Raw genomic sequence first — 26,324 nt, forward strand, 5'->3', positions numbered from 1 at the left:
GGATGCCTCCACGGCATCGAAGGGTAGCATGCCACCTAATGTTGCAGTCGGTGTGGCAACAACCGGGGAGGAAGAGACGCCTACACCCCATCTAAATAACCAAGGTAAGGGAAAGATTGAAATACCTTGGCCACTTGACTTCATGAGAGTCATGACTAAGGTAGACCCCTCCGACGAGCCGGCAACGGATGAATGCCAGGTATGCTGCCTCTTTCTCACAGAGCACATCTACTTTTGGTGCAGATCTTACATCCGACGAGCCGGATCTTGCTGGTTTCGCAAAACGGATGGTGAGGACCCTCACCCGATCAGAGAAGAATTCAATACCTGATCTGCAGGTAGTGGACTTTGACCGGATAATGGGCCAGCTGACTGAGGTAAAGAATCCCACAACCCTGATATCTTTTCTTTATTTTAACTAAGTATATCATAATCCGACTGTTCTTTTCCCAAGTAATGCTGAGAGTAGACGGACTCCGGGGCCCCTTTAGGCGAAAACAGGAAGAGGTAAATGACGCCAAACGGAGGGCCCTTGAAAACCTCAACTCTACTGAATATGCTAATTATATGTGTGATTTATAGATTAAAGAAGTAGAGTTGAAACAGGAGGAGCTGATCCGGAGCTTGACGGCTGCAAATGATGAAGCCACCAGCCGGGCTAATGACCTTGAGAAAAAGCTGAAGGATGTAAAATCTGATCTCAAGGCATTCGAAGATGCCGACAAGGAAAACATCCAACTCCGGGCAGACATCTCCCGTCTAGGGATCGAGATCTTCAAACTGCGGAACAAGCAGTTGGATGAGATCGCCCAGGACCAAAAACGGCTGATGGAGGAAAATGAGCTGGACAATGCAGCCCGCCTGAAGATCACTTGGAGCCTGATCTACCCATATATAGACTTTGAAGTCTATAAACTTAGGTATGAGTATTCCACTGAGGTGTATGATGCCCAAGTTCTAGGTGAGGCTCCTCCGCCTCGCTTCCAAGACTGGGCTGCCGAGCAAGGGTATGAAGTGTCGGACACTTAGGACCCGGCGGAGGTAGAGCGAAACGAAGGTAATCAGCCTCAAGTAGCTGATGACCAATCTGAAGCCCTCCCAGCTGGCTTTAACCAGTTGGAGCATTAGCTTCAACCTCAGCCTTAGGCGAGCCTCCCCAAATTCTGCGGCAGTATGCCAACTACTTTTCTTTGCCGGCTTGTATGCCGTGTAATGTTGTATCTTTACCTAATGTGGAGTTGGGTTAACAATTTGTTTTTTTGCTTCTTCACCGGATGTGACTCCAGTTAACACTTATTCTGGCCATTGTGCCATTTTCGATATTATTGAAGTATTCTGGCCTTTGTGTTTGAATTTTACAATTTTAATTTTGCGTATATTTGCAATTCTTTAATATTTTGCCTAACTTAAAAAAGCATGCGGCAATTTTCAATCCTGGTGCTCTTTCCCATGGACGGCTATGTGGTTGGTTTCATTTTTAATTGATTGATTGGCTTGAAAACACTTGATACTTGGAGAAGTATGAGGTGTTTTTAGGCCAATCAATCACAATGGTGATTGCCCCAAACCAAGTGCACAGGCGGCCATTAGAACGGGTGCTTCGAGTCTCCTATCCAGACTGTAATATTTTGTCTAGGATTATTACATAGCCATTACACAAAATCTTTTGCCCCAATTGGGAGAGAGAGTGCAACTTTGAAATAAATAATCCAAGTGGAAAACTTCTGCCGGCAACCGACTAATGCCTTGGGGCATCCGGTATTCAGTAACTTAACCGTTTCTCGTAGATTATTCTGGTCAGACGGCTATGAGTTGACCAATTTGGTCGTTCAATTTTTTTCGACTGCATAGGTACGTAGAACTGACGAATAGTCTGTTCTTTGCGACGATTGCACCCGGAGGGGTGTCGCCGGACGCCATTGTCCATGTTAGGACAGGCGGTTTTATAAAATAAGCAACCATCCGGCCATTTGGCCTTTGGTCTTGTTTGAGACCGGATGTATAGCCACTCATCGTTTTTGTACTTAGTTTTTTTCAAGCTGGCCATTGGCCACGCGATATCGTATTTATACTAAATGTCAATTTAGTTGGTTAAGAAATTTGTCCGTCTAGGTATTACCCAGGCGGAAGGGTAAGTATAACATTAAATTACACTAAGTATCAAACTTAGTTGATTGAACTAGTAATCCGTCTGAGTATTACCTAGGCGGATAAATAATTATATCATTGAATCTACACTAAGTGTCAAACTTAGACAGTTAAACATAAGTTTTGTCTGAGGATAACCCAGGCGGATAAGTAATTATAAAAATAGCAAAACAATTTTGCAAACAAAGCCTGATTTCTTATTGATTGACTCACTGTTTACAAAAAATTTACATTTCTCAGAAATAGTACTTTTTTAAGTTATCTACATTCCAAGTTCTAGGTAGACGCCGGCCGTCTAGAGTTTCTAGATGGTAAGTGCCATCCCTGACTTCTTCATAAATCCGGTAGGGGCCTTCCCAATTAGGAGTTAGCTTTCCAGCTTCATTGGCCCTACCGGTTGCCTCCATTTTTCGTAACACAAAGTCGTCAACTTTCAAAGGACTCTTGCGCACTTTCTTGTTGTAGACTCTGGTCATTCTCAGACGGTATATCTCATGGCGCAGGGCAGCATTGCCCCTGCATTCCGGGAGGGAGTCCAATGCTAGCCGCATGGCCTCCCACTTTGCCTCTTCATCATAAAGCATGACTCTTAGAGTCGGCTCGTAATGTTTAATGGGCAAGACGACTTCAACATCATATACCATAAGAAATGGGATTTCACCGGTTGCCCCTTTAGCAGTAGTCCGGATGGCCCATAGGACATGAATTAGCTCTTCTGCCCATAAGCCACCGGCTCTTTCAATTTTCTTTTTTATGCCGTCTGAGATGAGTTTGTTGAAGGCTTCAAATTGGCCGTTTGCTTGGGGTCAGCCGACTGATGCAAAACAATGTGAGATACCCTGATCTCCCAACCAAGTCTTAAGATGATGTGTTTCAAACTGAGGGCCATTATCAAACAACATAGACATAGGTACCCCGAACCGGGTGATGTTGTTCTTCCAAATGAAAGAGATGACATCCTTTGTCTTGATGTTCTTGACCGGATCAGCTTCTACCCGTTAGGTGAAATAATCCACAGCCACCAAAATGTAGCGCTTTCCGCCTAGAGCAGGCGTATAAGGACCAAGGATATCCATGCCCCATTTAGCAAACGAGACTGGACTGTGGATTGCCGTCAGATCAGTAGCCGGGCGGTGAATAAGCTTGCCAAACCTCTGGCATTTGTCACATCTCTTCACCAACTCTTTAGCGTCTGCTTCAAGAGTGGGCCAAAAGTAATGTCGCCTGGCTCTGACGGCTAGGGACCTGTCGCATATATGAGAGGCATAGTATCCATCATGCAATTCTTCAAGAACTTCTTTCCCCTTTTCTGGGGCAACACACTTCAATAGAGGTTTAAGGAAACCCGCCTTGAAGAGCTCTCTGTTTCTCAACTCGAAGTTTGCTGCTCACTTTTTCATGAAGGCTGCTTACTGTGTTGAATCAGGAAGTATCCGTCTGCTAAATATGCCCGAATGCCATGCATCCAATTAGAGCTTCGGTCCAGGATTCCAATGGGCTCTTCATATATACTTCACTTTTCAAGAACTTCCCAAAAGACTGACCGAGGCGTATCGCAGCAGGCGGACGAAGCCAATTTGGACAACGCATCTGCCTGGTTGTTATCTAACCTGGGCACTTGACTCAGACGGAATTCCACAAGTGCCCCGGCCTCTTCTTTGACTTCCTAAAGGTATTTGATCGTAGCCGGATGAGTTGCCTCATATTTTCCCTCATACTGGCTAACGACCAACTGTGAATCATAGTAGGCATCAATTTTAGTTGCCCTTGCTGCCTTACACATGCAAATTCCGGCTAGCAGAGCTTCAAATTCCGCCTCGTTATTTGAGGCTTGGAACTTAAACCGCAGTGCATATTCAAATCTGTCCCCCTCACGGGACTCATATAGATACAGGAAAGAAGTTCTTCGTCGAGCTCCCTTCTACATACACTTTCCAAATCTGATCCATGTTATTCGGTTGAACCGGTCGTGTCATTTAAACAATGAAGTCGGAAAACGCCTGACCTTTCACTGCCTTTCTATGTTCAAAAGTGATTTCAAGACTTTGCATTTCAATAGCCCATTTCAGCATTCTGCCGAATGATTCCAAGGTAGACATTGGCCGCTTGAGGGGATGATCAGTGTAAATTACCATCGAATGGGCCAGAAAATACGGCTTCAATTTCTTGAAAGCCATATATAGGGCAAGGCCAAAATTTTCAACCATGGGATACCGGAGCTTAAAATTTTTAAGTACATGGCTAATGAAATAGACCGTAAGTTGAATGTCATCTCTCTCATCAAGGAGAATAGCACTGAGAGCATGATCTGAGACGGCTAGGTACATATATAACGACTCTTTGGGCAGAGGACTAACAAGCCTTGGCAAAGAGTGCAGGTGCTCTTTCAGCTTTTGAAAGGCCGCCTCAGCATCATCCCCCCATTCAAATCTAGTCTTCTTCCTGATTGCTTGGAAGAAGTAAAGGCATTTGTCACTTAACCGGCTGAGGAACCTCTTTAAAGCCGCCAGGCAACCAGTTAGTCTTTGTGCTTCCTTGACAGTGCGGGGTGACTTCATGTCAATTACCGCCTGTATCTTCTCGGGGTTAGCCTCTATCCCCCTTTAATCAATCAGGAATCCGAGAAACTTCCTAGACTCAACACCAAAGACGCATTTCTTAGGATTTAACATAACCTTATGCCGCCTTATTGTAGTGAAGGTTTCTCGGAGATCAGCAAGGTGATCCGCCTGCTGCTTGGATTTGACTATCATGTCATCAATGTACGCCTCTACATTCCTCCCGATTTGATTAATGAAGACCATATTAATCATCCGTTGGAATGTACCCAGCGCATTTTTCAAGCCAAACGACATCACAGTGAAACAGAATAACCCCTGACCAGTGACGAAGGCCGTCTTCTCTTGATTTATCTTCCACAGGAGTATCTGATGGAAGTCAAAGTAGGCATCCATGAAACTCATTAAGGCATGCCCGGCTGTCGAATCGACCAGACTGTCGATCTTTGGAAGTCGGTAACTGTCCTTAGGACATGCCTTGTTAAGTCTGTGAAATCAACACACATACGCCAGGTACCATTTGGCTTCTTTACAAGCACAACATTCGTCACCCAGTCGGGAAAATTACATGGGCGAATGAACCCAGCGTCCAACAGCTTTTTTACTTCGGCAGCTACCGCCTGACTTCTTTCCTCGCCGTAATTTCTTTTGTTTTGCCGGATGGGTTTCTTTTTAGGATCCACAGCGAGTTTGTGGACAGCAAGATCCGGGCTAACGCCTGGCATCTCCTCCACTTCAAAGGAAAAAATGTCTTTGAATTCTTTCAGCAGGAGGTGCAGATCTGTACCCAATTAGCATGAGCAGCCATCCCAACCTTAACTGTACGCTCTGGACGGATGTCTTCACGAGGTATATCAATATGGTCTCCAGCCGGTTGGGGACGAAGCTCCGCTGATCGCTCCCCGGTCAGTGATTGCTATTTTTTCTCTTTCTTCACGTCCACCAGCAGCGGATCCTTTCTTATCTTTCCGGCTGCTGATGGGGCTGGGGTTGAGTCGGCATCCTTGACATTGTCAAGGTCTATTGGTTCCTGCCCTTGGCTGTCTGGGGCCACATTATCCTTGACGGATGAGAGGTAGCACTCCTGGGCCGTCTTCTGATCCCCATTCAAGGAACCAATAGAGTTGTCATCCCTCTCATACTTGATAAGCATGAGAGAAGGGATGATTACAGCCTTGGCTTCGTTGAGGGTTGGCCAGCCTGGAATAATGTTATAGGTGGTCAGCTCCTCAACAACCAAGAACTTGACGACCAGGTGTCATCCTTTTCCTTTCTCACCCAGCCGGATTGGTAAATCAACCCTTCCGACTGGGTAAACCATTCCACCCCCAAAGCCAACCAAGGGGTGGGTAACCAAATGCATGTTGCTGACGTTATATTTCAGCTTTTGCAGGCACCGGAGACTGATGATGTCCGATGATCTGCCGGTGTCAATAAGGATTCGTCCAACCAGCTGGTTGGCAACTTTACATTCAATGAAAACCGGGTCGTCATGCGGACGGCGAACGCTGCCCCTGTCCTTCTCAATGATAAGAACGTCTGGAAAGGAGGAGCTAGCAGTCGCCTGCTCATCATCATCTGTGTCCATCTTTCGAAGATGGCTCTTGGTGCCCCGGATGGTAGGGCCACAGCATGAGAACCCGCCTGCTATGGTGTAGACCGGCTCCTTATCAGTGTGCGAACTACTAGCAGGATGGGGTGTCTTAGACGACTGCCCCGGATTCTTCTTATTAGTCCCTTTGGACTTGGAGATATAGGACTTCAACATCCCTTTGTCAACCAGACGGTCCAACGCCCATTGAAGGCTAAAGTAGTCGTTGGTGTTATGGCCAACTTCCTCATGGTATTGGCAGAATTTATTTTTTTTCCTTGATTGAATGGAACTTTTCATTGGATTCGGCTTCTCTAGAGACAGCCGGTCCTTGATCTCCATGAGGATGGAGTTGCAGTCCTTGTTAAACTCGTACTTAGGAACGTACAGTTTAAATTCTTTCTTCTTCTTCTGAGACGGCTGATCAGAATCACTAAATGCCCAGATTTCTTTTCTTTTCTTGCTCTCTTCTTTCTTCTTGGCCGGCTGAGCAGACCGGCTGTCTTTCTGTTTGTCAGACTTCTTAGAGTCCGACAGGTTACCTGGCGAGCAGAGGTCGGTTTCTTGAATATAGCTTTCTGCCTCCCTCAAGGCCGCCTGTAAAGTGAAAGCCCCTTTTCTGACTAGGTCGAACTTAAAAGTCAACCCGTCTCTCAGACCCTTGAAAAATTCTATAAAAGCTACCTCGTCAGACAATCCTTGAATCTGAATTCTGATCAGATTGAACCGCCTTACATAGGAGCGCAATCCTTCTCTCTCCCCCTACTTAATGGTGCTCAAGTCAAGACTTGTTTTCTTCGCAGGGATGTTCATCGAGAAGTTGGAAGCAAACAGGAAGGCAAGCTTCCTGAAACTATCAATGGACCCGGTGGCAGGTTGCCGAACCATTGTTGGGCAATGCCCTTCAATGTAGCCGGGAAGCATCGACACCAAGTGGCATTATCCAACCCTTGTAAGTACATGAGGTTGGTGTAAGCCATGAGGTGATCTTCCGGGTATGTGGTACCGTCATAGGTACCTACCAACACATTTTTAACCTTGGTCGGCTGTGCCGCCTCGGTTATCTCCCGGGTGAACGCAGAAGGTTGTTCACCAAGGCGGAGCAGACGAAGCTGCCAGTCCAGAGGTTGGACGTTGTTGTATCTCGCCTGGCCTCTAAAGAGGGTCGGCTGCATGAAATAGAGCGAATACAGACCATAGACCTGAGAAGGTACATACGGCGCAGTCTCAGTCATCTGAGGACCAGAATGGACGGTATTACCGCCTGTTTGGCTCTCATGCAAGGACGGTACATTCCCTGCAGAAGTGTTGTTGAAGCTGTCTAGAAAGTTCGACGTAGAGGCCGACTCAGACAACTGCTGGTTTCTCTTGCGGGTGATGATCTCCCAGGCGTCAAGAGTTGATTTTTTTCTCCCCACTGGCTGTTGAGTCCGGCGGGGTTTGTTGGCATTCCTCTTAGGCAGAAGAATTTTGGACCAGTTAATGGTCCCGGCTGCCTTCTCCTTTGGACGAGGAGTCGGCTGCCGATCTCTGACTGACTTCCCCTTCTCTAGAGGAGTATTTTTTTCCGACTGACCCCTACTTGGGCAAGCCTGGCTCTTAGAGATCAGATCTTTAATTTCACCCTTGAAACTTGTCATGAACTTCATGAGTTCGTCTCGGGTGACGGGAGCTGATCCACTTGATGTATGGGTTTCCCCTTTCCGCTGCCCAGGGGGTCGATTTGTATCCGCCTTGCTGGCACCCCGCTCCAGAGTGTCTCTAGGCCGGATGCGTTTGGTTATCAGAGAGCCATCATCGGCTTTATAAGTTTCAACCTGAGGATCTTCATCCTCTTGGTCTGTGAAAATTTCCGGGTCGTCGCCTAGACGCTTAGGAGGTGGTACAGACTCTTGAACCATCTTCGAGGTACTCTCCCCACAGACGGCGCCAAATGTTTTGGGTGTTTTTGTCCCTCGGGAGAGTTACGCCACAAAGATTGGTCCGGCTGAGCTGTACCTGCAAAAACAACGGAGACTCCGGGTGGTTGGAGCTCCACCTCCGAAGATCAAGTTAGTAACTTGAAAGAGAATAAAGAGTACGGAAATTTAGGTGGGCATCTGCTTGGATTCCAAGCTCAGGTGTTTCTCTGATGAGAGAGAATGTAGTGTAATAAATGATTCAATGTGTCCCCAAAATGGGAAAATATCTCCCTATTTATAGGGTTGTTGGAGAATGTGTCCATATCTAGGTCACTTGACCTAGATTTTAATGGACTGCGCCGTTTTACGGCGCTCCTAGGGATTTGGGCCCTTGAAGGCCGCCATTTCAGAGGCTTATCTAAGGGGGCCACGTGTCAAGAGGATATTGGGCCACTTGGGCCATCCTGAGCTCACCACGTGGCCTCCTCTCATTGGTCAACTTGTTTAGGGTATTTTTACCCTAAACACTAGGTGAAAATGGTCCATTGGAAATTGTTAGTCATAAATAATATCAACCACAATCAAAACAAAGAACACATGTTAAGGTTAGCACAAAAATCACACAAGAAACTAGGAAGAAGACTAGAATTCTAGAAGAGTTAGGACTCATGGATATAAAAAAAGTAATAAATAAATAAATAAAAATCTATAATCCTATGTTATACAATTTGACACGGATTAAAGGACTTGGCTAGGACTAGCTTGACACGAAAAGATAAAAAAAAAATTAAAAAAAAAATAAATTTGATGCTAAAAGGACACCTAAATTGGACTGGCTATACTATATTAGTTATAAGGTTTTATCTGTGACTCTGATTTGAACGAAACCAACTCCAAATGAAAGATAAAACTCAGGGGGCTACAGATCCATTGTTTGCACAACACGTAACTCTTTCTAGAAAACTGGCTATGACCAAAACATGTTGACGCTTATACAGGATACGGGAATTAAAATCCGGGTTGACTCAAATTTAAAAAGTGCTATGACTCGACTCTAAAAAAATAAAAAGGTTTGATAAGAAAAAAAATAAATAAAAAAAAGTCAATAAAAAAATGCTCATATAAGCACATCGTCAAGCATGATGCAATGAAGTTCGCAACCTAAAGTCAAGATCTATGTTCTACTATGGTCAAACTTTTGGGTGTCAAAGGGTACCATGGTTAAGAGTTTGGACGTTTTAACGAGGCATCCTCCCTTGAGGATGAATGCCAACGGGCAGCTCCGCGAGTTCGTGATGAAATTGAACTCGACTCCATGGTTTGGGTAGATTTAAAAACTTGGATGAACCCTTATTGCCATGAGCGTTTTCGGGTTGATAGAGCTTAAATCTTCCGGGCTAGCCACATACGTAGAACACGTACTATTGTGGAAAAAATGGAAAACTAAAATGCATATGCATATGTTCAATGTCAATTAAATCACAGGAATACAATTCAAGAATCTATCAAGTCTCATCCACTCATCTCAATTAAATACCGACACTCAAATCGATAAATAACCAAGAATCCTCCCAATGGAGTCACCAAATTGTAGGCGTCGTTTGAAGTGCGCCTACATTAAGTATGTGATGAATATGTTTGGCACTCATAAGAAGTGGGAATTGACATATAACGAAAGCCAACAACGATTGACCCGTGAGGGTTACACCCCATTTATAATCCATGAGATTACTAACACCATATGGTTCGGAACCACAAAATGAGGATCGCGGATGATGGTACGAAGTGAGTCGTGGAGTCACGTTCGCCCGTATTGGCCTCTACTCGATTCTTATAGTAAAAAGTGATTCATGCGATCTCAAAGGCATGCAAACAAAATATTCAATTTGATTCAAACTATTATTATGCTAAATTGGTTGAATATTAATGCAACATATAATTCTAAAATATTAGTGATCACTTAAATTAATAACAAGATTAAAAAGGGACCTAAACCGGTTGTCCAACTTATCTTATTAGGCGTGATTTTCAATTACATATTCCCTTTAACACGCTATATAGTGATCATAAATAATAATAATAATAATAATAATAATAATAATAATAATAATAATAATAATAATAATAATAATAATAATAATAATAATAATAATAATAATAATAATAATAATATTGGAAGCAATGTAAGAATAAATCTAACAATATAAAATCATTAGAAAAATAATAGAAATAAAAGGAACATAATTCTTACTTTGATTTTGTTTGCTTGCAACTATAAAACAATAAACGAGTTAGTAACTTCAAGGGAATAAATAAAACAATAATTAAATTAAATTAAATAGAGTTCATTTGGGGTCAAACCCTCAAACAGTTCTACCTTTCACGCCTTGGTTTAAGGACAGAACCTCGAGTAAATTATGGACTCCTTAGAGTGCTTAAGGAAGGAATTTTTACAGAACAAGGTAGGCTAGTGTTTAGGCTAGAACATAAAAGAGAGAAAAGAGAATTAATTGATGCCCCAAACATCATAAATGAGGGGGTATTTATAGGGAAAATGAGTAGAGGGAACACAGAACCCAAAAAATAATAAAACCCAAAAAACATTGCCGTAACACGGCAAATAATGTCGTGACATGGCAAATAATTCAGTGACATGGGGAAACCTTGTGTGATGCAGGACATTCTGGAGTGACGCGGGAAATAATAAACCTACGAGAGTTAAAAACGCGTGAAGGGTTTACGCGGAGAAGACACGGAGATGTCCCGTGTCATGGAATTGGAACCGTGTCGTGACACGGGAGAATATGCCGTGGCGCGACAATATTTGCCGTGACGAGGCACAGTTCGTCGTGACTCAGCAGACTCTGCATCAAATGCATTTTTACCCTAATTACGTTCAGCCTTTTAATGTGTCGTTTCATAATTTCGTGCTATTTCAGGTTTATTATTTATTAATTGGGCTAAATAATAAATAATGTGAAATGAATAAAAAGGTTTGGGCCAAAATAAAAATTGAACTATGCTTTGTCGAAACATTTAGACTGATCTGTTGACTATTTTATGAACTGAATTTGATTTAATTTTAATTTTAAGCACTCCCGGGATTAAATACTGAATCCGACCAATAATGGAGGTGAAATATCGTTCATCATCGGGTTTTATTTCGGGGAGACATTTTTAGGTGTCTACACGTGGCTGCTGCCCAATTTTCCGTAAACAACAAAAAAAAATCTTTTCTTTAAAAAATTTAATTTAATCCTAGATCTAGTTATTGAATTTGAGTTTTTTTAGTAATATTATGATGTTTGATTACAAGAAGCATGTAATTTAATTTTTAGATTTTAATTCTAATTAAAAAAAACCACAATTTTGAAACCTTAGATTCATATAAGATGGTTTAAACCTTTGATTTAAGTGTTTTAAAGCCTAAATACAGCAAGTTTTCATTAAAATATAATGCTGGAATTTTTGGTAGTGCATTAAAAATTAAGTTTCTTTAAAGAATTTTAATCACCCATTAATTGAGATTAAAGTATGATGTTTTAAATATAATTTCAACTTATTTTAATCAAATTATGAGGGGTTTTATTATAGTATATATTGTTGGAAATTTATTTAGAGAGGATTTTAATACCCTTCTATGATTTTAAATTGTATTTGGAGACTTCGAAGTGAGTGATTTCTATTAGTCGTGGCGACATTAAAATTGTATTCAAGGTACGTTCGCGTACTTAGCATAATTTTGATGATTTTGCTAAATGGTTTAATTTATTACAAGTAGTATCGTGCTAAATTTGGAATGGAAATTATGATTTGGTTGTTATTGGTGATTGAATTATGAAGCATGATTTATTTGTGATGGATTAATGGTTGGGAAATAATGGTTTGGAATGTTGAATATGAACCACACTTTTATTTATGGCATGATAGAAAGCATGTTTAATTAAACTAAATTTTTAATTTTATTTGGAATATTAAAAGAGAATTTTATTATGGATCATATAATTTTTATTGGGGCAATTAGCTAAATTGGTATAAAAGTTAGCACCCTTGTGACATATTGGTATAAAAGTTATCGTCGATGACATATTAAAATAAAAATTAGCAATTTGTGACAAATTGGTATAAAAGTTAGCCAATAGCGACATATTAGTATAAAAGTTAACAAATTGCGACAAAATGGTATAAAAATTAAAAAGATGTGACATTTCACCCTTCTTTTCTTGCCGAATGTGTTTTTTTTAAATAAAAAAATAAATAAATTTGTTGTTAATTCTCATTTTATGATAAATAGTTCTCTCCTTCATCCTCATTCACCTAATATAATCGATAAATAATAACAAAAAAATCGTGAGTTCAAAAAAAATCTCAAAAAATGAATGGAAAGAGAAATTTTTAAAATTTAGTGTCTCAAAAGTGAAAATTGTCCTGTAATAAGTTGTAATATTTATGAAGTTGGGAGAAAATATATTTATATAAAATTGAATATTTGAAACAAAATAGCTCGATATAATCTTAAAGTATTTAATCAAAGAGTTTGAACTTGTAATTTTTCTTGATTAATTCTTCTGCATAATCTAGTATATTTCTCTATATATTCCTTTTTTCTCTTTTTTTTATTCTTTAACTATTTTGGGAGCTTTAAATAGTTTCCAAAAATAAATATTTAAAGAAAAAAAAAGGTAAAGGAAAACAATAGATTTAAGCTACAACAAAAGAGAATTATCTTTTGTACAATATACGCTTATTATTCTAAGAAAAAGGAGGGTTGTGATCGCTAATAAACTTTTATACCAATATGTCATCACATGGTAACTTTTTTACTAATACGTCATCGTGACTAACTTTTATGTCAATCTGTCACAACTTGCTAACTTTTATACCAATTTGTCGCCGGCTATAACTTTTATACTAAAATGTCACAAGGGTGCTAAGTTTTATACTAATTTGGCTAATTAGCCATTTTTATTGGTGCTTTATGCATGAGAAATGAGCTAGGTAAGTGTCCATGTACACGATAATTAAATTTTATGTTGGTGCCTTAGTGCACTTAAGGTGTTTTTAACATTGAGAGATAGGAATTTTTGCTCATTAAGCGTTTAAGGTGTCTTTGACAGCGAGTTAGATTTAAAAAGGGTTCAACATTAAATATTATGTGGTCACTAATTATTTAAGAATTAAATTAAAGTGTTTAATTGTTTGAATAATCATGATGTTTGATGTTGTTATGAGTCAGAGTCATCACCAAGTTAATAAATTGTAAAGAACGTAAAGTGAAAGAGATTACGCACCAAAACTCTTGGAACGTATATACCTTGTGTATGAACATATAGGGGGAGTTATGCGACTTTATATTTGACCATAACTTCTAATGGAGTACAAGACAATGTACATTTCTTTTATTATTATGCGCAGGAATTCCGCCACTTACGAGTGGTTCTATTATACTGGCACGGTTAGCTCCCGCGTTAGTACCCCTTTATTGGGGCAGGTTAGGAGGGAAACACGTTCGATGCGTAATAAAAACTAAATAAATTATTTAGTTACTTAGTTGAAAAGTTTTGTTGAATGTTGTATGCTTGAAAAACCGGTGCAACAAGGTAAGTTGTGTGTTGATAGGTAAATGCAGGTTAGTGTATTTAATTACGCTTATGTACTTAGCTTTGCTGATTGTGTGTTTGTGTGTTTGTTAGGCTTGTCTTTACCTTGGCCCTATGATGACCCATTTTTAATGGATTGTAGTGGAAACAAGTAGAGAGATGTTTTTCAGGTGATTAACATATTCATGATGGACATGAGTGAAGAGCGAATCATGCTAGTTTCCATAAGTAATCGATGTGTTATTGCTTTTTTTATTTTATTATATTTCTATTGCAAGACTAACGTAAAGGTTTTAATTGAATTGGCTTGTTAAATGCCTACAATGGTTCCAAGTTGTAGGTTTGACTTTGTGTTTACTTTGGTTTGACTTTACTTTCGTGAGTTGACTTTTTAAATTGAGTCATTTAAAAATATTTTAAAGGAGGGTTTTCCACTGTGTGTCTTTGATAGTTGTCTTAGCCGTTTTCACGGTGACGGTAATATCTTAGATGCTGCTATTAAAAGTTTTAAACAGGGCAAAACAAGTATTTTAAAAGAAAGGAATTTTTAAGATGTTACAAACACCGACTACTTGATTTTGACCTAGTTTTGATAAGGTTGCTTGTTTTCACCCTATTCTCCACATTCATACCATCTATCCTTGGAACATCTACATCCATCATACTACCATCCCTCTTATTCTTTTTCCCTTACTCTGCATTTTTGTAACTTGTGGGATCCACAAAGCCACCAACCCCCTCATAATTTTCCATCATCCTACCATGCGTCCCCCAAGTCTTACCACGTACTCCCTCACCTTCTAGACCCCCACTATTCCCACCATCGATCCATCAACATCCCTCTTGGCCTTAAAATCGCCCTGTTGCTCATGGGATCAGTAATAATAGTTAATTAGGCTTCTCTTTCTTTAGGGGCTACTGCTTTTTCATCCTTATTAGGTGTCAATGAAAACAATAATCTTCTTGATGTTGCATCTCCTTTTCCACACTCATCCTTTTCCCTCTTTACAAACATTTTTTGTGTTTATTTTGAGGGAGATTACTTCAGCTATGTACCGTATTGATACACTATTCCCCGCTCTAAATTACCCATATTCATCTTCTTCAAGCAACCCCTTTTAGTATGTCGAAGATCCTACAGGGAAAAAAAAAAAAAAAAAAAAAAAAAAAAAAAAAAAAAAACTCTACTAACCTCTCGTAATTCACATCAATCCATGTCACTCCATTCTGTCCAACAACCAGAAATACTCCTCATCTTAATGGTTTCTTCACAATCCCCTGTTTGCTGAGGTAGCTTGGTTTTCTTTTGAAATTGTCATTGTCTTTTAAGAGTCCTCACACCCATATATAATTTTCTCATTTGTAATCGATGCTAAGGGTAGAGGGAAGTAATAAAAGAGGAAAGTGCGGCCTACACTTGCATCGGGAAATGAAACTATATTCTATTGCTTGGCTACTAAGCCAAGAGAAAACTAATAAAACCGTAAAGAAAGCTTAATGAAAATGAAAATGTTTTGTGGTAATTGATTCTTGATGTTTTCCTTTTAAAATCCTCTTATTTTTATAGGCAAATGTCATGCGGTTTTACGTACAACTCACTCTCATAACCGATCGTTGGTTATGACTCTTGGTGCCAATCTTCTTTGAATTTAAACATTATTAACTGCTTAAAATCGGTCTTGATTTATCTTTTGGGCTTCCTCTATTGGGCTTTTGTATTTATCCTTACCTTCTCACCGATGGGTCGTGTTACTCGATCTCATAAAATAGTATCCTTCATAAGTAAATCTTATGAGTCAAACACTTTAGTCAACGTAAGTCTAGAAATTTAATTTTGGGTGTAAAAGATATTTGATTCCTTTGCAAGAAATCCATCTATGGACATTATTGATTTTGTTTCACTTATTTTGATTTTTATTGCTTTGCCTTATTTTACTACCAGAGTTATGGGTTAAACACTTAGGGAACCTTTACGAGAGCTCCCTCGTCCACTATGGCGATCTATCGAGTTTAAAGTGCTTGATGTGTTCGCTATATGCATCTATGATTCATAAGAAAGTGAGTTAGTGTAAATATATATTGTTTAGTATAGTGTTGCTTTTCTTAGCTAGATGACTAGCAAAAGGAAAATGTGGGAGAATTTGATCAGTGGCATGAGGATATTAATGAAAAATTAATTTAATAGGACTAACTATTAATGATAAAAATTGGTTTAATATGACCAAATATGGTAAAATTCTTTATAATAATATATTCAAATATTAATTAATTATCATTATTTAAGCAACTATATAATAAGTTCCATCATCAAAAATCAACAAAAGCACGTGATTTTCAACGTATTATACACTGAAACACCATCTATATAATGTTTTTGTACTCATATTTTAACAAGTTCTCTTCATATTATTATATTAAAAATTTAAATTAACAATCTATATGATTTTATGTGCTTTTGAACTAATGGATTAATATAATACTTTTTTTTATTTTATGGCATTGTTTCATTTAATTATTGAAAATAAAATATTGTTAATGATTCAAGTACAAAGCATTAGTAATGGTTCTATTATTTGTAAGTGTACATTGCCAAATTTCTATTACTTTATCAATATTAGAAGAATTTAATGTAATTGTGACTTAAATATATCATAGTACACGTTTTAAAATTAAAAAAAAAATCTCAAAATTTAATTAGCTACATATTAATAAAAAAATATTAAATAGGATAATTTGTTGGTCTTAAGGTGACATAAATAAGAAAATTGCACTTCTTCATGCTCACTGTTGTTGTTCAGAAATTTAGAGGCGAACAAACTCTCTTTCAAGCTGCATCCCCAAAGTATAGATGAGTTATTTCCTTAACAACAAGATACTTACAAGGTATTAAATGTATTTTATAAATCAATATGAGCACACTCATCAAAAAAAAAATTTAGTACTCACACTCCAAAAGCACGTGCTCGACATTACAAGGTATTAAATGTATAAGTTAGTACCTATTGTAATATTGTTTGTGTTTTATTACTTCAATAAAAGTGAGAAATAAAATTTTTAAGAAAAATGAAAATTGTTAGTACTCACACTCCAAAAGCTGGTGCTCGACATTAAAGAATAAGTACAAACATATATTTTAGCTTGTACTATTGCTTTATGATTTTAGTTCGATTTTCTTAGAATTTCCCCCATATTTATTTGTCATCTTTTAGCCTCCTTTTCTATATTTGTCTCGTGTTTACTTTTCATGTCTATTTTAGATGTTTAAGCTTTTATTATTAGCTTTTCTATTTATCCTATACTCATTTTGTTCTTTTACTACATGTGTAGGAACTAAAGTCTTAGAAATACTTACAGAGAGGAATCCATGCACTCATAATAAAGGAAGGAGAAAGATCCCTTATCGTCGCTTTCATTGAGGTTGAATAGAGTAGAATATCGCCAACTCAATTGCATGGGTGCAAGATAATGAAGGCAAATATCAAGAATCAAGGAAGAATGTTTTGTGTGCCACAATGCGGCTCCAGCATAGGCACGCAAGATTACTGAACATTTATGCAACTCTAGGTCTAGGTTCCACACCCAGCTCGACACGAGCGCACATCCCTTACTTGATTGCTTGTAAAATGGATTATTTTTATATGATTTTTGGCTTTTCTTCCTAACTTTGTTACTACTATAAATAGCTATATATTTTCCATTTTTAGTAACTAAATTTTAACTAGGGTTATGATTTAATTTCTGTAAATTTTAGAGAGAAAGTGTAGAATCAACTATTCATTTTTCATTTTTCAATCAATTTAAGTTCAATTTCAATTGCCAATTAAACTCTAGTAAAGTTTCTTCCTTTTACTTTCATTTCTGATCCTACTTTAAAGTTGTTGTTTGATAATATTGATTATTGTTAATTTTTATGATTTTGGTTAGTGATTTAGGTTACTTGCTTAATTCCTTAGCTTAATTGCATTATTGAGTAATGATGATAATCTTGATTACTTAAGTGCTTGATTTTCTCTTAATCATGAGTAGTCGATAATCATGAGTATGAGATTTGCATGTAGCTTATATTGATTGGATTGGCCTCCCTTAATTTTAAGCATGAATGCAGGTTTTAATTTGATTGACCGGAAAATTGATGTTTATTTCATCATAGTTGGTTGAGAATTTAAGAATTTGGTCATGTTTCCTCCTATTTATGTTACCGTGTAGGAACTCATGTTAGATATTCTATGAATTACTAATTAGATGCTCCTACTTCTTTACTATGATTTGATTGCTTAATTTCCAAATTAGCTTGATGATCATGAACTCATGTGGATCCCCATTTGGTAGAGTTTATTAATTGTTTATTCCTAGCTAGCTTGCTAGGTTAACATTTCTTTTATCTTTGTTTTAGTTCAACTCTTCAAATCTTAATTTTGTATTTTTTTTAGTCATTAGTCATTTACAATTCTCACTACCTGTCCTTGTGGATAGACGTCTTGCTTGCACAAGTACTTGTATTAAATTAGTTTGCACTATACTAGTATTAGTTTGAGTTTAATATATTTGTTTGACAGCTAAGTGTTAGAAAACGAACTAATTTCTAGCATACTGCTCTGAAGTGTATATTATCACAATCTACTTTTCCTTTCTCCCCAAGTCGCAAGTGCATATTTTAAGTGGTGAGGGCTTCTTTGACAAAGAAGTGATGGGGATGCAAGAACCATGTCCCACAAACCCAACAACTTGCATGCATAAATCTATCTTCTAATATAATCAAGTCCTTACATTGTAATTATTTATAAACAAAACTCCCATGAACAAGGTCAATCTCGTTTCAAAACTTAGTCATGAAGTTTTTAACCTACAACAATTATTGAATTGAAGTACTTACTTGAAAGCAAAAAACTTTACAAGCTAAGTGCAAAAAGATATTGTACCTAGGAAAATTTATGTAGTGAGATCCTAAAAAAAAAAAATCTACTTCGCTTAAGAACAACATAAAAAGAGTGAAAGGATAGTATTTTGTGGCTCCCATATAGTAGCTAGATAGTTGGTTACATTTTCAATGTTATTCTTTGTTCTAATTATTTTGTATCTTTTTAATTTTTATATATTTTGTTTAGTGTTGTAAAGGGATCAAAATGGATATAAACTGTTTTTTCTATCCATTGATTAAGATCTGTCTTAAAAATGATTTAATTTGGCTATAATATATGAAAAACCAAAGCTACCTAATGCCATTATTTCTTGCCATTATATGTTGATCTAGTTTTATGAGTAGAACTAAATTGCACAACTAATTGTTAATTATTTATGCATAATAATTTTTAATCATTTAGTTATTTCAAGTTTCAAATCTCAATATCACAGAACTAGGTCAGAATTCATCCGATGCACAATTTCAAATGAAACCTTCAACATTTTATACAATAACTGATTTATCGTTTATGTAATTACACAACCCATATGAAAGGGAATTTTGGGGGAAGAGAGAATGCTTATAAATGTATTTTTCGTTAACTGCTATTTGCATATATACTACTGTTTTCTCCATTAATCAATTCAATCCATAAATGTTGAAGGAAAAAAAAAGGGAAAGAAAATTATATGATTTTATAAGTAAAATTTTGTGGATAATTTTAATGTCTTTTATATAATGATCATTTGACTGTATAAAACATTAAAATATTTTTTTATCATCATGAAACGCACTTAATGGTGGAGACTATAGGTTATGTAAGCAAATAATTACTCCCATAGTTTTTTTTTTCATTTTCGTGTTACACATTTTGTAGTTTTCAATGCATACCTTTTAGCACATGTATTACCGAATATATACTATGTCGCAAAAACAAAAAAAGTATAGATGATAGTGGAAGACGATAACAAAAAAAAGACAATACATAATATTATAGCTTCAAACTTATTTTTAAGCTTTAAGAATAATTAATATTGGTGCATTTCTAACAAAAAAAAAAAAAAGATACTCTTTGGTAATAATTAGTTTTTTCTTTCTCTTTGGTAAAATATAAAAGAAAAACAAAAATTATCATTGAGAATTCTATATTTTTGTTACTATATCAACCATGACATTAATGAAATAAGAACACGATTATTACCGTTCAAAAACAAAAAAAAAAAAAAAAAACAATTATTAGCCTAAATATTGTTAACCATGGTTAACAAAAGATAAAGTAATACAAATACTCTTACAAAAATTTTCCAATTACCCACCAGCTACTAAAGATACATCCCATGTAGAATTGTATAAACTTACGGCTTAACCTTTCATTAATTGGAGCAAAACATATATATACAATGCTAATTCCTAGAGATACCTTAATTAGGTTACTAGAAATTAGGAAACAATATGAAAGATAATACCAAATATTCCACAAAATATATCACACAAAATATATCCGCAATATCCCACCATTGCAACGTTCACTATCAGGTCCATCACCCCAAAAAAAACACCACTTCCCATCCCAACATCCATCTTGAACACACCGCAAATCGCACCCATCCCTTAAAATAGCGGAACATCCAACCGATCATCACCAAAATACAACACTACTAATCTTATACCCACTCGAACCTATCCCATCCACCCACCCCCACACCCATCCCCGAAAATAGCACCGCCCCCAATTTCTACCCAATAGCACCGCCCCTAGTTTCTACCTAACAAAAAATGCCTCTTTTCAACCTATAATTAAAGCACCATTAAGTCATAAAATCGTCGAAACTACCACCCTGCCACAATAAAACCCTTTACCCACTCTAAACCAACAACCTTTATACAAAAACTCATAACCCCATAATATTTGAAAAAAATATCACAAGGAAGGCCCCGTTTGGTTTAATGTAAAACATTTTCAACGGAAAACTAGTTTTCATGGAAAACATATTTTCAAGGAAAACACACAATTGCAAATTAGTTTTTCTTTGTTTGGTTGCATACAAAAAAATCCAAGAAAAATAAAAAAATAAGAGTGGAAATGTAAGGATGAATGAGAGGGAAGTAAAAAAAGAGGTAAGGCGGAGAGAGGAAAATGTGGCTTCCCTTGTTTTTTGAAGGAAAATGTTTTCCATCATTAAAGGATGGAATTTTCCACCCTTGAAAATTATTTTCCACTCCTTAACAAACCAAACAAAGGGAAATGGAAAAAAATAGAAAATTCATTTTCCATGAAAACATTTTACATCAAACCAAACAGGGCCTAAGAATAAAAACAAACATTTTACTATCAACACTTATAGCCTTTAACAAAATCAAATTCGACCATAACAACTATAGATCTGGAGTATTTTTTGTCAAATTTGGCTTGTGAAACTCAAATTTCAACATGGTGGTGCATCTGTAAGGTGTCGTAGCGGTAACGAGGGGCAGTATGGAAGGAATGGGCAAGTGGGTCAGTAAGGAAGAAAGGGGTGATGCGGCACTGGGTGTGTAAGTGAACCCACGAGGGAGATGTGGGTTATGGTGGTGAATTGGTGACTTTGGTTAAGGAAAGAGGAAATAAAAATGATTAGGGAATTAACGTGAGCAATTATGTAATTTCATTTTAATTTTGTCATTAACAACTTAGTCATGGTTAAGAAGATAGTAAAAATTGACATTAGTGTTATAACTAATTAACAATAAAAATATATGACTACCAAAGATAATAATTTTTTAACATTTTAACAAAGAGAAAATGAAAAACTTTGTGTAACCAAAGAGAATTTCAAAAATATGAAAATAAATATGAGTAAAGCAATATTGAAGAAAGAGATACTTAACTTGAATAATTGCATCTAGTCTGGAGTGAATTCTTACAAATTCATAACGAATTTCATTCAAAGACAATAGACACCTGTAAAATGAACATATTATATGTAAGACATCATATCCATTTTGTATTAATAAGTAAACATAATGTTTAAGTATCTAGGTTACATATTTCGACAAAAGCTAAAAATAAATCGTTTTAGATATTAAAGACATTACAATTTTTTTTTTTTTTTTTTTTTTTTTGTTGGTGTTCAATTCATTAAATATCACTTATTTACTTCTTTTCTCCCTAACTTTTTTTTTTCCTATCCTAGCCTTCACTACCGAATTACTTAGGAAGTTTTTTGGACCACAAATAAATTAATGATTTAATTCTCTAGTTTTCTCTTTTTTTTTTTTTTTTTTAATAAATCTTGTTCCTTCTTTGCAAGGGATGATTTTTTTTATACTTCATATTATCAAAGATGACTTTTTTTGACATCTTTGGGAGTCATAATTTTTATTTTTACACTTTATAAGTACATTAATTTGATGGATTAATGTTGTAACACTAAATCATTGGTAAGGAATTATGTGGGATCACAATATATCATATACGATAACTAGATTAAATTACATATGTTCAATACCAACTACGAAAAAGGTTTTATATTCTACGTTTTTTGTACGAGATTTTGTGTTTCAAGATCCATGTAAGATATATGAATTGTTTTTATAAAAGAAACATTAATATGATTAAATATGTGATTAATTATAAAATTTGTATTTCTCTTGTAGATATATTATAAAATTTATATTAATAACGAAGTAGATAAAATATAAAAATAAGAATAGAAAAAATATTTTAATTGATTTCCAAATATTATTTATACTTATTTTTTCTAATATTGTTTCAATTTTTTAGTCAAAATATCGTTATAAGGAAAATGCATAATAATTTTTATCCAAATAGTATGAAGTTATTAAGTTAATAATTAGTCAAATTAAATTGGTACAATTTTAATTTTTTTATTTAATTATATTGTTCTATTATATAGGATTTTATTACTAACTTATTTAATAAAAAGAAGAAATTTTTATTTTTAACACCAAAAAAAAAATCAATTTTTTTTTATTACACACTTCCAAAAATTTTGTTTTACTGCAAAAACTAAACCTAAAAACTTGTTTAGCGACCACTCAATAGATTCCATCCAATAATCCATTAATAGAACCCACCTATCCATGTGTCACTAATATATTGGGTGAAAAAAAAGGAAACCTAAAAAAATCAATCTAAATACCTTAACGTCGGCACCCTGTACCCTTAATCTCTAAACACCTTTTTCCCAACCTAGGCCAACATTGAAATCCGTCTCCTTCCTTTTTCTCCACCTAAAACCAACCTTTCACTACCCTCCACCTCGAAATCACCCTATTCCTCTCCCCACCCCCTAAATAACTAGAATCAACCTCGACAATTTGAGCTCACAACCTCGTAAAAGAACCTAGTAAAAATGGTCAATTCTGATTTTATTTTTATAACAAGCTTTACAATTGTGGCAAATTATTATTTTTAATTTTTTTTGTTGTCGTAAACAAAAACTCTGACAAGTTTGATTTTTAAAAATTTTATGAGTTTTGGCTGTAATAAATAATCTTAGTTTTTCTTATAGGTGGTTAAAGTCAAATATCCAAAAATAAATATGTGATTCGTCCTTTCATGGTGCAATAAATGTTTTTCTCCACTAGTAAATTGAAATTACCAACCTTGCCCTTGTACTAACTCAAAACACAAAATGGAGAAAAAATAAAATACACCAAATAATTAGTAACCCTAAATCTAAATTTAAATTTTTTATTCCAAAACAAGATCCCATAAAAATATTGTGATTTTTTAATAAGGGTGAAAGACATGTGTAGACTAGACCCAATCTTATCAATTTTGTTCTCTAATGATGAAAGATAGGTTGGACTACTTTAACATTTCTTAGTATCATGGTTTCACACATGTTTATAAATTTTGGTTTGTCTTTTGTTTTTATTTATATTTGAGGGAGTATGTGTGGATAATAAAAACATTTTTAAGGTCTACTCACTATATGTTTTTAATCTGTTTCACAAATCTAATCACTTTACTTAACTCCTTTTATGTCAAGTTTTTATACATTCATTTTTTTTTTTTGTTATCAACAATCTCACGTTGTCAAGACAATTGTCTTAAACAAATTGCATACTTAAGAGAAAAGTAATCACATGTAGGATCCATATCTTCATAATCTTTCCTTGGTTTTCTTTGTTATTGATTTGAATCTAGGAACATAGTGGTTGATAGTAATAGCTAACAATCTATAAGAATTCTCTTTATTGCTTGATGTAGTTTTCCTTTATATAATTTAAGACAACACACATACATGTGTTAATTATCTCTAAATTAAATTTAAAATTATACTAACATGTGAAAAAGGGAAAAGTACATTGTCGTATTATTTATGAAGGCTAAGCGTGATTTAAAAAATAAATAAAATCATACCAAAGCCTCATCACTAATCCCAAAACAGAAATCTGTAAAACATTTAATGTAGGATTTAATGATATATACTCTTCATGTACACAAAACATTTCTTTCAAACTAACGTCTCATTCTCATTGTATGAAAAAATATTTTTGAAATAAATAAACTTTAATTTATAAACATATATTTTAACTGGTAAAAATAATTAAACTTCAACATATGGTAATTTTTTTTAGGAAAAATCATATCTCCAAATTACATATAACATATATCATGAAGTGAATTAAAACAGCTAATAAAAGTCGGTTTAATTGACATGAATAATTTAAATTAAGTAAGATAAATCATACTTTAGCAAAAAAAAAAAAATATTTATAGAGAATCATTGAAAAGAAAAAAAAAATTAAATTATGGAGATAAGCAAAACCAAACTAGAGCCTCGTATACAAAACCAAAAAAAAAAATTAAGTAGAGAAAAAATTATTAGTAGTAAATAAAACTGTTAAGTAAAAATTAGTGATATAGACTTAAAGTTAATTAGTAGTCAATCCAATGCGTCCCTGATACTCAATTAGGTATAAAAGGGTACACACTTCTTCAACCTTGAAATATTTCTCCACTGAAAGGTTAGGGTAAAAAATTATCATGTATTTCAATTAATCTATAAATTACATTATTGTCATTTGAAATATTTTTGGATTCATTTCAATGTACATTTTTTTTAGCAATTTTTCTTAAATATAAACATAAAAATAGAGATGTTTACCATTTAAGATGCTACTTGAAGACAGTGAAAACTTAAACAAAACAACCTTTAAGGGATGAAGGTAGTTATATTATCAACTTGATTGCTCCAAAAGTCATTTTTCATTAACAGTCTTTAATTTTCATTAAACAAAAATTCCTTATTATTTTATCATATATTATTTGTCCAAATTTTATTCCTTAAATAGTTATATAGCATCGAAATCTATACATTTCCAATAATTATAATTAAAATGTTATTCAATTAACATTTTATCTTGGCAAATTTTGTCTTAAAATTTATTAGATGTATCTTTACTTGAATCATGTATCATTGATGTGGAAAATAATAAATGGGAGAACTTACATGGAAGGAGATGTTGGGTTCACTGAGGATAATTTATTTCAAAAGAATTGGTTAAAACTCATAAAAAACTAGTTTTGTTCTCTACAAATTTAGTTTGATAAATTCATATAGAAGAGCAAAATTTTAAAAGAGAAGTTTATTTTGTTTGTTTTCAAATTCAATGCTGATGGGTGTCATAAATGGAACTCAATTGATGAGTAGGTTGTTTTCTTCCTCTTTTCATAGCTTTCATGCTCAATAAATGCCTAGTTTTATGCATTTGGTCTTGGTTTTACCTTTCCTCTCAGCTTTTGTGCATTTTGTTGGTTTTTCTACTCTATTCTCTTTTATTTGCTCTATTTTCGTGGTTGTAGGTATTGTACGAGGTCCGGGTCTTGATATTGGTGATTTACTAAGGTGGAAGATGCTTTTGGAGCAAGCTCATGGCAATTGGAAAGCTCAAGATGCAAGGAAGTTGATTCTCCAAGTTCTAGCTCTTGCGCTCTCAAGCCGTGTTCTCATTAAGATGGGGTGTTGAACCCATTGTCAAGTGCTTTTCGGGAATTTCACTCTTAGTGTTCATCATCATCATATTGCGCTTTCACTCGAAGACCTTAGCAAACGCACGAAGCCGCGAGAAGATTCGAAGAAACCCAGCAGAGCGCGGGCGTGCTGCCCTGCTGCGTAGGCGTGCAGTCCCCTTGCGCGAGCGCGCAGGCCTGTGATGTGTCTATTTTATATAGTATTTTACCCTCGTCCCTTGTCATAATTAGTAGTGTTTTTGGCTCTTTAGAGCCACTTTTATTACTAATTGGTGTTTTCTAGTGTTTTCGTAGATTTGGTTGACTTTTGCAGGGATTTGCACTTTTGAAGCATTCTCCCGAGATTTTATAGAGAAAATACAATCACTGGAGAAGCACAACCAGTTTTTATAGCCCAGGGCCAGTTAGAGCCATCGAACCGGTGATTAAGGGCTCGGTATGTGTGATACCGGGGCATTTGGACCGAGTATTCAAGACCCGAAAAGGAAACCCAGATTGGCCCAAAGAATTGGAGCCCAATCGTAGTCCAATTAGTGGCCCAAGAGAGCCGCCCGGCCAAAAAGTCTGGCGCCCGGAGGCGCGGCCGGCCGGGCGAGAGAAGCAAAGGTCGACGCCCGGTGACGCGCCCGGCCGGGTGCGAG

At 35.8% G+C, this 26,324-nt stretch overlaps 1 protein-coding gene across 3 annotated transcripts in view; it reads right to left on the bottom strand.

Annotated features, from left to right (window-relative positions):
• The window catches only part of LOC110726178 (histidine-containing phosphotransfer protein 5-like), a 66,303-nt gene that overhangs the window by 2,016 nt on the left and 37,963 nt on the right, over nt 1–26,324 (bottom strand). For 2 of the 3 annotated variants that reach the window (XM_021905634.1, XM_021905632.1), the window contains 2 exons: nt 21,567–21,639; nt 10,450–10,470 (listed from right to left, as the gene is read on the bottom strand). In XM_021905634.1, coding sequence (XP_021761326.1) covers nt 10,450–10,470; nt 21,567–21,639 — 94 coding nt within the window. Of the gene's footprint in view, nt 1–10,449; nt 10,471–16,338; nt 16,628–21,566; nt 21,640–26,324 lie in introns of those variants that run through there. The other variant, XM_021905633.1, reaches the window with a different exon arrangement.

The sequence above is a fragment of the Chenopodium quinoa genome, unplaced genomic scaffold (genome assembly GCF_001683475.1).
Source record: "Chenopodium quinoa cultivar QQ74 unplaced genomic scaffold, ASM168347v1, whole genome shotgun sequence".
NCBI classification, from domain to species: Eukaryota; Viridiplantae; Streptophyta; class Magnoliopsida; order Caryophyllales; family Amaranthaceae; genus Chenopodium; species Chenopodium quinoa.